Source organism: Portunus trituberculatus, chromosome 35, assembly GCF_017591435.1.
Source record: "Portunus trituberculatus isolate SZX2019 chromosome 35, ASM1759143v1, whole genome shotgun sequence".
NCBI lineage: Eukaryota > Metazoa > Arthropoda > Malacostraca > Decapoda > Portunidae > Portunus > Portunus trituberculatus.
The window spans coordinates 19,296,710-19,312,526 of NC_059289.1; the positions used below are offsets into that span (position 1 = coordinate 19,296,710).

Sequence of the window (15,817 nt, forward strand, 5' to 3'; positions counted from 1 at the left end):
GTAGCCCTTGATAGCAGAGGTGGAAAGATCACAAACCTGTCGCAAATAAACAATAAAATCTGCGACCTTCTGGACCATGGGGTTGGAAACTGTGTGCTTATTGTCCTTGCACCATTTCCTGTAACTCTTCCACTTGTGCTGATTGTTTAAAGAAGTGGAAGGCCTCTTATCATGTGCCAAGAACTGTGCCACCTTAGAGGAGAAGCCTCTGTATCTCAAGTATCGCTTGACAGTCTCCACCCTGTCAGCTGAAGCTCATGGAGACCTTGGTAGAACCTGTGGGTGTGAGGTTGAGTCAGGAGGTCCCTCCGAAGAGAAAGGTGTCGGGGTGGCTCTCGCGACACCTCCAACAAGTCTGGAAACCACTCCCTCTGTAGCCAGAATGGCGCAATCAGGATGAGCCCGGTGTTGCTGGAAGCCTTAAGTTACTTGAGCACCTTCCTGATGAGAGGAAATGGAGGGAAAGCATACAGGTCTTGGTTGTCCCATTTGTAAAGAAAGGCATCTGTGGCAATTGCTTTGAGATCCCGAAATCGAGACAAAGTTTGGGATCCTGTAGTTGAGGCATGTGGCGAAGAGATCGACAGTCGGGTAGCCCCATACCCGCCACAATTGGCAGCACACGTCCATGTGTAGTGTCTACTCCGTGGACAGAATCTGGTGTTTCCTGCTGAGGCAGTCGGCTACTACGTTGTTGGAGCCCCTGAGAATTCCCACCGAATGAACCTCTGCCCAGTCTAGGATCTCCTGAGCCTTGTTGGTGAGGAGGGTGGAGTGGGTATCCCCCTCTTTGCTCAGGTACGCAAGCGCCATGGTGTTGTCAGAGAAAACAGCAACAACAGAATTCCGCAACATGTCCACAAAGTGTTGGAACCTCAGGTGAATCACCCTGAGTTCCAAGATGTTGATATGGAGAGACCTCTCTTGGCTGTCCCAGAGGCCACTCAGAGTCCTGAAGGAGAGAAACCCCCACCCTTCATTCGAAGCATCTGTAAAGAGAAAGATGTCTGGGATAGCCAGTTGGAGGGATTGACCCTGTGCCAACTTCTGGTCCTCCAGCCACCACTCCAGGTCCCGACAAGTGCTGGAGTCCAAGAAGATGGCATGGTCATCTGCCATCGACTGTCTGTCCCACTGCTAGTTCAGCTAGATCTCAACAAGGCACATTCTCCTCCTTGATCCCGGCATTAGATGAATGAGGGAGGACAAGTACCTGAGAAGTCACAACCAGTCCTTTGCCAGTGAGGACAGACAACTGAGGAAGGAGCGAATTGAATTCTGTAGGTTATGTATCCTCCCCTGCTTTGGAAAAATCCTCAAAGAAGGAGAGCAAATGAGCATCCCAAGGAAGATCATCTCCTGTTCTGGAGTCAAGGATGACTTTTCCCAATTTATGCGAATGACCAGATCGGAAAAGATGTCAATGAGACAAGCTGTGGCTCTTCGAGCCTCTTCTGCTGATGAAGCCAGGACTAACCAGTCATCCAGATATCAGAGGATGCGGAAGCCCTGACAATGGAACTCTGCTGAGACAAGAGCCATGAGTTGAGTGAAGACCTGTGAGGCAGTAGAGAGGCCGAAGCAAAGGACTTGACATTGTAACTGGCTGCCCTCCCAGGTAAAGCGTAGGAAACGCTGACTGTCTGAGTGGACGGGCACCTGAAGATAAGCGTCCTTCAGATCGAGGCACCATCCAGTCGTCCCATCGTATTGCGGACATGACGGTCCTGACCGTCTCCATCTTAAATTTAGTGGTGACAACGTACTTGTTTAGGATGGAGAGGTCGATGATGGGTTGGAAACCTCCCAAGGCCTTCGGAACCACAAACCAACAAACATGTGCTTCCTCTATGGCACCCTTGTCCTTCAGTTGTTGGATCTCCAACCGAAGGGCTTGTCCTTTGAGTGATCCTACGGCATATCCTCTGGATTCCTTGAAGTGGGTTGTGAGTGCTGGGGGTGGCAGAGAAGGGAATCCTGTAGCCTTCCCTCAGAATGTCGAGAATCCACGTCTCTGCCCCTATCTTGAGCCACCCCTCCCACCTGTGGGGTGGACAGCCCGCAACTGCCCCCTGGTGAGAGAGGTTGTCACTTCCGAAAGGGCTTGTCCTTCCATCTCCTTCCTTGCCCACCAGGATGAGAAGAGTGAGAGCTGTAAAACCCACCCTGGGAGTCCCTGGCATGAGCAAAGACGAGCAGTCTTTGGGCGGAAGCAGCAGAGGGCCTTACAGCTGTGGTGGTAAAAGACCGGGGACCACATTTCACCAAGGGTGTGCCCGGAGCAGGACGCGGCTGGGCTAGAGCACTGAGCGTGGCCTCATGGAGCATCCTATCAGCATTGCTCTTGGAGGACTGGAGCGCCTCCTGAAGTTAGTCCTAATCGAAAAGGAGAGGGGTAAAGATGGGAGACCTCCAAAGGATGCCCTTTTAGACCTGCAAGGTGGAGGGTCTGAGGCAGCCAAGGTAAGCCTCCCTCCTCCAGGTCCGCATGTTGGCAATGACGTAAGTCGAGTCCCAGCAAGTATCGTTAAGCGCCATATGTACAGCTTTAAAGAGCTGCACCTCCAGGTCTAAGAGCTATGTACGGAGGTTGCGAGTTGCCAGAAGATGCATGGCCCCCAAACACCAAAAGGAGTAGTTTAGGGCATCTCTAGACCTGGTGACCACCCCCTCCATCTTGGCCACCTCCGGGTGCTCACAGAGCACACAAGGCTCTCTGGCACTAGGGTTTAGGGCAGCATGGAGGCTAGGGTTAACCAAGGTAGCTTTTCCATAAACCTCCAGACCCACCACACTGTAAATCTTAGCGAACCTGCCTGAAGGATAGCCAACTGAGGTAGGTTTCTTCTCATTTGCCTTCAAATAAGCACTGTCAGCTTGCTCCATGAAAAACATGACAGGTTGTGCCCTTCCAAGGAGGATGGGTCCCTTTTGTGTAGGTGTGGTGCTGGTACTCGGGCCAACTGGGCGTTCCAGTTCAATCCGCTGGCCCATTGCATCCTCAAGCACCAAGTCAATGAAGTTCATCATACAATGGTACATGGAGGGGGCGTGAGGCGGGAACTCACACCCCCCATCCCCTTATAGTCCTGTTGGGATCCCATCATGCCCCTCTGAGCCGTGTTGTGCCCTGCCACGCCCTGAGGACATCAAGGCACCTGAGTCCTGCCACCCAGAACAAGAAGGGTGAGGAGAGCCAAGCAGGACACACTGATCATACATATCAGCGAGAAAAAGATCACCTCCGGGACAACAGTTGTCTGTGCGTGTTGGGTTGTGGCAGCAGAAACAGAGGCAACATGGCCGCTGTAAGGCCTAGTATGAGCAGGACAGTAGGTTTGTTGGGCGTAGGGGGTCGTCAGACACTGGGCCCCTATTAGCCAAAAGGACAGAGGAGGCAGCCCATGGGTAAGGCGTGAGCATGCCACCCTGTGGGCAGGGAGACAAGGCAAGGGGGCAAGTGTCTCTCCCGGCCAGGCCTTCACTCAAGGCCATGGGGGTGGGGGCAGGCTTATTGCACCAGTCCACCTCCCCCAGTTCCCCCCCCACCAACCAGTCCCGAAAAGTGGGGTTGCCGGACACCAATGAGGTGGGGCAGGACTTCTTAATCCTCCTAGCGTCATCCTTAGGTGGAGGTGAACGTTTAAGAGGCACCTCTAGTCCTCAGACAGCCCCCCCTGGCCCCCTGACTTGGTGTGACTGCACACACCTTTTTGCATCAGGACTCTAGGGGAATGAGACACTGAATTGCATCAGGTTCGTGTCCAAAGATGAGGGCACAGCTGGAAGAGAGAGGTCAGTAGTGGGGGAAGGCACAGAACTACACAAATCTCCTATCTGAGAGGCAACAAGAGAGTTGACAGAAGCAAGCACCTCCTCCTGCCAAGGGTTCAAAAACAAAGAGAGGTCAATAGCTGGGAAGCCGAATCCTCAGCTGTGAGCTTGCCCTGGGAGAAAACACTGCCATCCTGAAACGAAATCTCCGAACCGCCATGAATGTTGGACTAAACAGAGGCAGCCAGTGAATCCCTTGACCCCTGAACAGAATGAGGTGCCTTAACAGACTGCAACATGTTTATGTCACTGGTGACATTACAAAAGGGTTGGGCAACAGACCTATGGGTATGTTTTGCCTTAGCAAACCTCCTGCGCCTCAAACCACACTGGTACTTATAGGCAGCGAGGACTTATCACTGCTCCAAGTAGAACATTTACCATACCTCTTACCTGGGTTGCAGATGTCCCTGCAATTAACACAAACAGAATGAGGGTCCTGGAGGATACTACCCAATACCTTGGTGCAGTCTGGTTTTGAGCAAACACGTCTAGAAGACTCAGAAGATGACTGAGAGCCAGAAGAACCAGGCGTGGAAGCAGCCACGTCTGTCAGCAAACCACCCTTCCGAGCAGCAGCAGGCTGCTCGGGATGAGCATGCTGCCCATTAAGGTCCTCCTCCATGAAAACAGGAAGAAGCCAGCAGAGAAAACACTTGAAAAGTTCAAGAAGCGAAGAAGGGACAGAAGCACAGCGCGTGAGAACACAATGCACGCTGAAAGTTAATTGACGGGCAGTGCAGCCGATCTCATCGGCAGCGCTGGGCACCACACTGGCAAGCGTAGTGCCAGGCAAAATGTTTTGAAATCTCAGCAGACGAAAGTAAGTGAAACAGTGGAACTGTTAGTTTTTGTATGAAAAACAGGTTTCTGTGATAGAAACTCTAATATAATTTGTTCTGCATTCAGTAACATGAAATTTTCTTAAGAGTGGCAACAACTTCTGCACACTTCATGTTTGACTTTCTATTTTGCACTCCTCAAGCACCACAATACAATCTTAGCCATTCTACATGAATTTTTCTCATATCCACTTTTTTGTAGTAGATCAAACATTTTCAGTGCCTTTCCAGATTCTCAAACAGAGATGTACAACTTACCATAAAGTTAACATAGCCGAATCCTTTGCCAGATGACATCTTTTTGTCCCTCACAATGCGGACACTTTCCATCTCTCCACAGCTGGCAAAATGTGAGCGCAGAGCCTCCTCCTCAGCCTCTGTGGATTTCAAGTAGCATAATAATATTTTGGTATCAGAAAATCTTAAAAAATATTTTTGTCCCTATAGTATCTATACAGAACAGAGAAATAAATAGGACACAAGCAGGTTGGAAAAATTGGAGGAAATTATTTGGATTGATGTGATAGAAAGGATATCTTATTTTACAATATGGGATTTTCTGATATAGTGGTACCTCGCCACAATGGCGAGGTATCACTGACATTTGATATGTTAACATCTCACACACTTATTAGCCCAAGACATCCAAGGCAACTGATTCTCCATGAAGCATTAGGTTATGAAGGATCCACTTCAGAAGAGTATCAGTCATTTTGGATGTTTTTCTTGGCCTCCTAGATGTTGGTTTATTTAGAGATATACAGTCTGGAAGGTAAGTGTGAGCAGTAACAACCAGGCAGCAAATGGTGCTTCTGTGTCACCTGTAAACCTTGAAATTTCTTTTGTAGGTACATTTTCAGTTTTTCATGCCAGAATTCTAGCCTTTTTTTCATTGGTGAGGTTGGCTGGAGGAATGCAAATATTGTAGCAAAAAATGAGATGGCTGGGAAAGGAAAGAGGAAACAATGTGTAGTGGAATGGAAACAAATGTGATAAATCCTGTCTCTATAGTAACTCACAGAGGATTAAGGAATGAGTTATCAGTTGACTTACATATCCTCACTCATCCCACAATCATGACAGCAATACCAGGTATGTGAGAAGGCATAACTTTGCTCCACTGTTATGATAACTAAGCACACCATAATTAGGAGTTTTCAGGCAGTAGCATGAAATACTTTCCATGGGCACTGTAAGTATATAAACATGTGCACACACACACTCTCTCTTTTTCAATTATTTTTAGAAGAATGTATAGAACAGTCTAAGGATAATTGGAAGTATTTTTTGGTAATAATACTAATGATAATAAAAAAGAAAGGTAATAATAATACAATATCTATTTGTAATAGCAATCCAAATATGGAAGAGATAATCATATGGGAGAGAGAGAGAGAGAGAGAGAGAGAGAGAGAGAGAGAGAGAGAGAGAGAGAGAGAGAGAGAGAGAGGGGGGGCCCATTTATTAAACATTAGGGTTACTGGCCCGCATTCCGAATCTGGTGAAGTCGATTTATTAAACACTCCTGGAGCCCGAAATGTCAGGCGTCTGCGTCCGAATCCGAAATAATATTGACACATTCGGGGAGAAATCTATCAGGAGCCTGACACCCTCCGAAAGCACCTACGAATTTTGCTTGAGAAAGTATTATCCTCTCATTCATGGCAGAAATGTGTTATGATTGTATGTAAATACGTAATAATGGAGGTTAAACATATTATTACACGAATACAATAATTTTTGTCAGTACTTAAACTTTTTAAAAGAACTTGGTGTTTGGACTTGACATATGCCTAGAGGCCTGTTGCCATGGCGCTAGCTTCTAGCCTGTCTTCACTTCTTATCAACATCTCTACACCTCCTTGGAGCTTCAACCATGGTATGTATAGCACTATTACTTGTCAATATTACATGCAGAGCCCAAATAATATGTGTAGAAGCTGTTTGTCGTTAGAAAAGCTTGCAGAACAACTGCAAGATAGCTGTGGGTCAAGTTGTTTTGGTAAGATTATTTATGGTGAATTAACTTTGTTTTGATTAGTTTATCCATCTCACGCAGGATAATTAATTGTTATTTGTGATGGAGCAGGTCTCTGACAGCCGCCAGCTAGCCACACAGCCAGTGAGCTGTTCAGGCCAGCAGACTTTAGCTCTGCTTCCCATATATGTTGACATTTAATTTTGTGGCATTGTTATTGATAAATCATACAGGTAAAAATGTACATTATCTGGATAGCTTATTTCTTAACTAACGAGATATAACTGTAGCGAGGCATAGTAAATCAGGAGTCTGCACCAAAACCAAAACCAGCCCCAGCCCAATGCAATCTCATCATTTGAGGATCCCAGAGAATTACTTGGATAAGTTTTTGGGATCCATTTCTGATCATATGGCATATCTGTTAATAGTAAATGTTAATAGTGGAGTTAAAATTAGGTTAGGTTAGGTCAGAGTAGCATATTTTTAGGAGAGGTTAGATTAGGTTTAGGTAAGGCCTAACCTAATCTAACCTTACATAACCTATATATCTACATATACCTACATAGTATAAAATGTAACCTAACCTAACATATCCTAATCTAACTTATTCTAACCAAATCTAAGCTAACCTAACCTAACTTGAACTCCACTTATAACCATGAAGTCTGCGGCCATTAACATTAATTTTGCTAGTATTTTTTGTGAGGGAGGACTTAAGAAGATGAATTTCTTTTTAGGCTGGCATTCTTGCTCTTGTGCACCTTCAACATGCTGATCGTGCTGATGAAGCAAGGTTGCCAAGGAGACTGGTGAAGGATCACCAAAACCCTTTTGCTGCCTACTCTGAGGAGGAGTTCATTCGGAGGTACCAGCTGTCAAAGGAGTGCATTCACACCCTTCTTGGCCAAGTGGAACCAGATTTACTAAGAGCCAAGGATGGACAAGGTAAAGTAAATTGCATTTTATTTTTTGCTTCCGTTCCTCATTTTTCTCGTGACTTCAACATTTTTCTCTAAACCAATGTATACCTTTGTTCTCAGGTGCATATTTCATACTTCTTTAATTGCTTGTAGACAATGATTTTATCTTGAATGATACATTATTCTAGTCCCATTAATTTCTCATTCCTAGGAATTGTTCTTGATGAGAAATTAACAATTTTTCTTTTGCCATGTCTACAGGTTGTAGTATTCCAGCATACCTCCAGCTCCTCACAGCAATGATGTATTTTTCTACAGGAAGCTTCCAGATATGTATGGCAGACTGCCTGGGGATGTCTGCTGCCTCTCTATGTAAAATTGTTAGAAGTATCTCAACCATTTTATGTACTCTAGCTCAGACTTACATAAAATTTCTCTCTATGTAAAATTGTTAGAAGTATCTCAACCATTTTATGTACTCTAGCTCAGACTTACATAAAATTTCCAGAGCCAACTGACATTCCTGACCTTGCCTCCAATTTCTTCAATATTGCTGGCATGCCAGGTTGTATTGGTTCTATTGATGGCTCGTACATCAATATAATAAGCCCTGGAGGTGATCATGCGGAACTCTATAGATCACGAAAGGGCCGCTTTGCCATCAATCTTATGGGGATTTGTGATTATAACCTAGTATTTAGAAACATAATATGTAGCTGGCCAGGTAGTGTGCATGACAGCAGAGTATTTGATAATTCAAGAGTGTGCCATCTGTTAGAGGAGGGAAATTATAGTGGGTATCTCCTCGGTGACTCTGGGTACCCATGCAGGAAATATTTGATGATTCCGGTTCTTTCACCAACAACTGAGAAAGAACGGAGGTATAACATAGCTCACATTAAAACCCGAAATGTTATTGAAAGAGCTTTTGGTGTGCTGAAACGCAGGTTTGCCATCCTTAATAAAGAGGTGCGGACAAAACTTAGCACAACTAAGCAAATAATTATGTCATGTGTCATTTTGCACAATATTGCTAGATTACACAATGTTCCCATGCCTGATGAGATGGATGAGGATGAGGTACTTGGAAATGCAATCCCAAACATAAATGCTGAGCAAGCAGTACCCATTGAGAATGCTGCCAGTGGCTTGGTATTACGGAGCCGCATAATTGATAACTGGTTTTAAAATGTGCCAAATTACACGTGCTTTCCTCTATCCCAAAATTGTAATGCATATCATTTCAATCTTAAAATCATTTCCATCTGTCATTTGATACATTGTTATGTGACTCAATACAAGATACAAGTACCATGTAGGATGTAATTATATGATATTTTCCTGTGAAGGACAAGACATGAAAGAAATGTTTTATATATTTATATATTAACCTCAAAGTGTAGGTCATAAAAATAAATGGAGGTCAAGATTTGTTTGTTTTATTTATTTGTTTTCACTCAAATATACAACACACCACACACACACACACAAATAGCGAACTATAAGAAATTGATGGAAGGACTCGGTAAAGCCGAGAAAGAAAAAGAAAAGCTAAAAGATCTAGTTAACAAAGAAGAAGAAAGAGTACAAGACGTGATTAAAAAAGAAGTACAAGCATGGAGAATCCAAGATAAGAAAGACAAGGAATCATTTCAAGAAGTATTTCAAGAACAGTTAAAAGAAAGAGATGAAAATATGACAAGCAAAATGATAGGAGTCCTCAAGAAAAAGAAAATTTAGTAAGAGAAATTGCAGAAAAAAGAAGAGTGTAATTATTTTTGGACTGAAAGAAAAAATGTTAAATATAGACCAAGAAGGGAAAAAGACGAAATGAAATCAGTAAAAGACCTACTAAAACATCTGAATGACGAGGATAGACAGAACTTAGAAGAGGAAGTAGAAGAAATCCATAGAATGGGACCATATCAAGAAGGAACAGTGAGACCAATTAAGATATTACTAAAATCACAAGCAGCAGCAGAAGAAGTACTATATAGAAAAACGAAACTCAGAGAAACAGAAGGTTGCAAAGATATATATATAAAGAAAAATAGAAACGAGGAGGAAAGGAAGAGACACAATGAACTGGTGGCAGAAGCAAGAGAAAAAATAATGAAAGGTCAGAGGAGGAAGAAGGCATTTTTGGAGAATTATAGGAGACAGGATAAGGAAATGGTATATAAAAGAGAAAGAAGAGAAAAGAATGGAGCAAGTTTAACTAAAATGATAAGAACAAGAGATTAAAAATGATGTATACAAACATAGATGGGATTTTATCTAGTAAATTAGAATTAAGAGATTACATAAAGAAAGAAGAACCAGATATTGTATGCCTGGTGGAAACAAAGTTAAATGAGGCAATAAAATAGACATAGATAAAAGGTATAATATATGGAGGAGAGACAGAGTGGGTAAAGGAGGAGGAGGAGTCATGATGATGTTAAGGAAGGAGATAGTGGTAAATCAAGTGGAGTTTGGGAAGGAAAATCAGAAATACTGTATGTTAAGATGCATATTAACAAAAGGAGTTAACAATCATTGGAACATATGTGCCACCAAAACAAACTCATGGACTAACCAAGAATATAGAGACATGATAGATGACACAATAAGGAGTCTTACAAGAATCATTAAGGAAAGGAGAAAAGTGATATTGATAGGAGATTTCAACTGTAAGGAGGTAGACTGGGAAAATTATGAAAGTGGTATGGGGAAGATGCCTGGGGAGATAGATTCCTGAACCTAATGATAGATAATTTGATGGTCCAAAGAGTAAAGGAAAACACAAGATTCAGAGGAAACGATGAGCCGGCAAGATTAGACCTAGTTTTTACAAGGGATATACCAATTAACGATGATATAAGATACAAGTGCCCATTGGGAAAGAGTGACCATGTAATATTAGAGATGGATATAGAAGAAGGAATCATACAAAGGAGACCGATTAAATTACAGAAAGGCTGATATTGAGAATCTCAAGAACTATTTTAAAAACGTAAACTGGGAGGAGATGGAAAACTCATTAACGGTTCAAGAGAAATATAACTTATTTTTGGAAATATACAAAACTGGGGTCAGGAATATGTTCGAAATATAGACCTAAAGAAGAAGGAAAGAAAGATTGGTTTAATGCAAGATGTGCTAGGGCAAAGGAGAAACGAGATGGAGCATGGAAAAGGTGGAGAAGAAACAGAAATCCAGAAAATAAGGAAAACTTCAAAACAGCAAGAAATGAATATGCTAAGGTGAGAAAGGAAGAAGAAAAGAACTATGAAAAGGACATTGTCGAAAAATGTAAGGAACAACCAAAATTGTTCTACAGATTCATAAATGGAAAAATAAGACAAAAAGAAACAATAGAAAGGTTAAAAGGAGAAAACGGAATGGTGGAAGACCCAAAAAGTATGGCAGAACTGTTAAATAGTAAATTTCATGAGGTCTTTACTAAGGAATCCAAATTTGAAAGACCACAGGGTAATAGAGACTGTCTATATGAAAGAGATTAAAGTAACCAAGCTTGAAATAAAAAGTTGATGACGGAATTGGATGAGGAAAAGGCAATGGGACCGGATGAAGTCTCAGGCAGAATACTGAAAGAATGTAGGGAAGAACTAGCAAGTCCAATATACAACATCATAAAATGCTCAATAGAAAATGGAACAGTGCCAGTGGAGTGGAAAAGAGCTGAGGTGGTTCCCATATATAAGAGCGGAAGGAAGGAAGAACCTTTAAATTACAGACCGGTATCACTAACTAGTGTAATATGCAAGATGTGTGAAAAAGTAATAAAGAAGCAATGGATCGAGTTTCTTGAAGACAACAAAATATTATCAAATAGCCAATTTGGTTTTAGAAAAGGTCGGTCATGTGTGACAAATTTATTGAGTTTCTACTCTAGAATAGTTGATAAAGTACAAGAGAGAGAGGATGGGTTGACTGTATTTATTTAGATCTAAAAAGGCTTTTGATAAAGTGCCACATGAAAGATTACTATGGAAGTTAGAGGAGAAGGGTGGCTTAAAAGGAAGCACATTGAGATGGATGAAGAATTACTTAAGGGGAGAGAAATAAGGACGATAGTTAAAGATATGAAGTCCAAGTGGAGAACAGTAGACAGCGGAGTGCCACAGGGGTCAGTATTGGCACCAATACTTTTCTCGTATATATAAATGACATGCCAGAGGAGTGAACAGCTACATAAATCTGTTTGCGGACGATGCGAAACTGTGCAGAGTCATTAAACAAAAGAGGATTGTGAAATACTACAGGAAGACTTAAACAAGATCTGGAAATGGAGCAAAAAATGGGAGATGGAATTCAATGTGGACAAAAGCCATGTCATGGAAATGGGAAAAAGTGAAAGACGACCAGTGGGAATCTATAAGATGGGAGATGGAGTAGAACTAGAAAAAGTAAAAAAGGAAAAGGACTTGGGAGTGACAATGGAAGAAAATAATCAACCGGTTAGCCATATTGATAGAATTTTCAGAGAGACATATAATTTGCTAAGGAATATTGGAGTAGCATTTCACTATATGGACAAGGAAATGATGAAGAAATTGATAAGTACTAAAATAAGACCTAGATTGGAATATGCAGGAGTTGTGTGGACTCCCCATAAAAGAAACACATAAGAAAATTAGAGACTACAAAAATGGCTACAAGAATGGTTCCAGAATTTAAAGGGATGGCATATGAGGAGAGACTAAAGGCAATGGATCTACCAACCTTGGAGCAGAGAAGAGAGAGGGATCTGATACAAGTTTATAAATTGATTAACGGAATGGATGAAGTGGATAATGAGAAACTGATCCTGAGAGAAGAATATGACTTTAGAAGCACAAGATCGCATAGTAAGAAACTAAGGAAGGGACGATGTCTGAGAGATGTTAAAAATTTAGTTTCCAAAGATGTGTTGAGACTTGGAACAGTTTGAGTGAGGAAGTGGTATCAGCAAAGAGTGTACATAGTTTTAAAGAAAAATTGGATAAGTGTAGATATGGAGATGGGACCACACGAGCATAAAGCCCAGGCCCTGTAAAACTACAACTAGGTAAATACAACTAGGTAAATACACACACACACACACACACACACACACACACACACACACACACACACACACACACACACACACACTCGAGAGACACGGTTGAGAGTGGACACACTGGCGCAGTTCCAACGATCAGCTGATCTTCACTACACCTGTTGTATAGTATTTACAGTGGCCTGGGCAGGTAGTGTGGACTCATTTTTTTTTTTTTCATGAAATCAATTATTAAGGAATAATGAGTGAAAAGATATTCCATCAAATGCAGACATGAGAATAGAGAAGGGGATGATGACTATGTTGGTGAGGGAGAAGCGTATTCGAAGGGTTCGATCGACGACAACTTCACTACTTAAGAGAGTGTTCAATATTGAATGTAAACTAGATAAACTGATAAAGGAGAAGATGGAAATGAAAGAGAATAAAGAACAGGAAATGGAGTTTATAAGACTGAGAGAAAGGATAAGAAAAGTGGAAGAAAATGAAGCTAGGCTAAGAGCGGAAAACGAAGAACTAAAAAAGGAAGTAGCTAACTACAAGAAGCAGATGGAAGAAGGACTCGGTAAAGCCGAGAAAGAAAAGGAGAAGCTGAAAGATCTAGTAAACAAGGAAGAGGAAAGAGTACAGAACGTGATTAAAAAAGAAGTACAAGCATGGAGAGTCCAAGATAAGAAAGATAAGGCCGATTTTCAGGAGGTGATTCAAGAACAACTTAAAGAAAAGAAGAAAATATGACAAACAAAATGATAGGAGTCCTCAAGACAAAAGAAAATCTAGTTAGAGAAATTGCAGAAAAAAGAAGAGTGTAGTCGTATTTGGAATAAAAGAAAAAATATAAAATATAGACCAAAAGAGAAAAGAAGAAATGAAATCAGTCAAAGACCTACTGAAGAATCTTAATGACGAAGATAGGCAGAACTTGGAAGAGGAAGTAGAAGAAATAAACAGAATGGGACCATATCAAGAAGGAAAAACGAGACCAATTAAAATACTACTAAAATCACAAGCAGCAACAGAAGAAATATTATATAGAACAACAAAACTTAGAGAAACAGAAGGCTGCAAGGATATCTATATAAAGAAAAATAGAAATGAGGAAGAAAGGAAGAGATACAATGAACTGGCAGCAGCAGTAAGGAAAAGAATAATGAAAGGTCAGAAGAGGAGAAGAAGGCATTTTTGGAGAATTCTAGGAGACAGGATAAGGAAATGGTATATAAACGAGAAGGAAGAGAAAAAGTGGAACAAGTTTAACTAAAAATGATAAAGGCAAAAGACTAAAAATGATGTATACGAACATAGACGGGTTTTATCAAGTAAATTAGAATTAAGAGATTACATAAGGAAAGAAAATCCAGATATTGTATGCCTGGCTGAAACAAAACTAAATGAGGCAATCAAAATAGATTTGGATAATAGGTATAATGTATGGAGAAGAGACAGAGTGGGTAAAGGAGGAGGAGGAGTCATGATAATGTTAAGGAAGGAGATAGTGATCAACCAAGTGGAATGTGGGAAGGAAAAGCAGAAGTATTGTATATTAAGATGCATATTAATAAAAAAGAGTTAACAATCATTGTAACATATGTGCCACCAAAAACAAATTCATGGACCAATCAAGAATATAAAGACATGATAGATGACACAATAAGGAGTCTAATGAGAATCGTTAAAGAAAGGAGAAAAGTGATATTAGTAGGAGATTTCAACTGTAAAGAAGTGGACTGGGAAAATTATGAAAGTGGTATGGGGAAGAAGCCTGGGAGAAAGATTCTTGAACCTAATGATAGACAATATGATGGACCAGAGAGTAAAGGAATGCACAAGATTCAGAGGAAACGACGAGCCGGCGAGATTGGACCTAGTTTTACAAGGGGTATACAAATGAATGACGATATAAGATATAAGTGCCCATTGGGAAAGAGTGACCATGCAATATTAGAAATAGATATAGAAGAAGGAAAGGAAGATAGAGACGATTCATACAAAGGAGACCGATTAAATTACAGAAAGGCTGATATTGAGAATCTCAAGAACTATTTTAAAACGTAGACTGGGAGGAGATGGAAAACTCAGAGACAATGCAAGACAAATATAACTTATTTTTGGAAATATACAAAACAGGAGTCAGGAATATGTCCCAAAATATAGACCAAAAGAAGAAGGAAAGAAAGATTGGTTTAATGCAAGGTGTGCTAGGGCAAAGGAGAAAAGAGATGGAGCATGGAAAAGGTGGAGGAGAAATAGAATCCAACAAACAAGGAAAACTTCAAGGCAGCGAGAAATGAATATGTTAAGGTGAGGAAGGAAGAGGAAAAGAACTTGAAAAGATATTGTCGAAAAATGTAAGGAGCAACCAAAATTGTTCTATAGATTCATAAATGGAAAAATTAGGCAAAAAGAAACAATAGAAAGGTTAAAAGGAGAGAACAGGATGGTGGAAGACCCAAAAGTATGGCAGAACTATTAAATAAAAATTCCAGGAGGTCTTTACTAAAGAATCCAAATTTGAGAGGCCACAGGGTAATAGAGACAATCTATATGAAAGAGATTAAAGTAACCAAGCTTGAAATAAAAGAGTTAATGAAGGAACTGGATGAAGAGAAGGCAATGGGACCGGATGAAGTCTCAGGCAGAATACTGAAAGAATGTAGGGAAGAACTAGCAAGTCCTATATACAACATCATAAAATGCTCAATAGAAAATGGAACAGTGCCAGTAGAATGGAAAAGAGCTGAGGTGGTTCCCATATATAAGAGCGGAAGGAAGAAGAACCTTTAAATTACAGACCGGTATCACTAACTAGTGTAATATGCAAGATGTGTGAAAGAATAATAAAGAAACAATGGATCGAGTTCCTTGAAGACAACAAATTAATATCAAATAGCCAATTTGGTTTTAGAAAAGGACGGTCTTGTGTAACTAATTTATTGAGTTTCTATTCTAGAATAGTTGATAGAGTACAAGAGAGAGAGGATGGGTTGACTGCATCTATTTGGATTTAAAAAGGCGTTTGACAAAGTGCCACATGCAAGATTACTGTGGAAGTTAGAGGAGAAGGGTGGCTTAAAAGGAAGCACATTGAGATGGATAGAAAATTATTTGAGGGGGAGAGAAATAAGGACGGTAGTTAAAGATATGAAGTCCAAGTGGAGAGCAGTAGAAAGCGGAGTGCCACAGGGGTCAGTAT

The 15,817-nt window shown here is 41.2% G+C and overlaps 1 protein-coding gene across 3 annotated transcripts in view; it reads right to left on the minus strand.

Moving 5' to 3' along the window:
* LOC123513288 (RNA-binding protein 34-like) overlaps nucleotides 1-15,817 on the minus strand; it is a 95,807-nt gene that overhangs the window by 9,368 nt on the left and 70,622 nt on the right. For all 3 annotated transcript variants that reach the window (XM_045270365.1, XM_045270366.1, XM_045270364.1), the window contains one exon: nucleotides 4,935-5,053. In XM_045270365.1, the coding sequence (XP_045126300.1) occupies nucleotides 4,935-5,053 (119 nt within the window). The remainder of the gene's footprint in view (nucleotides 1-4,934; nucleotides 5,054-15,817) is intronic.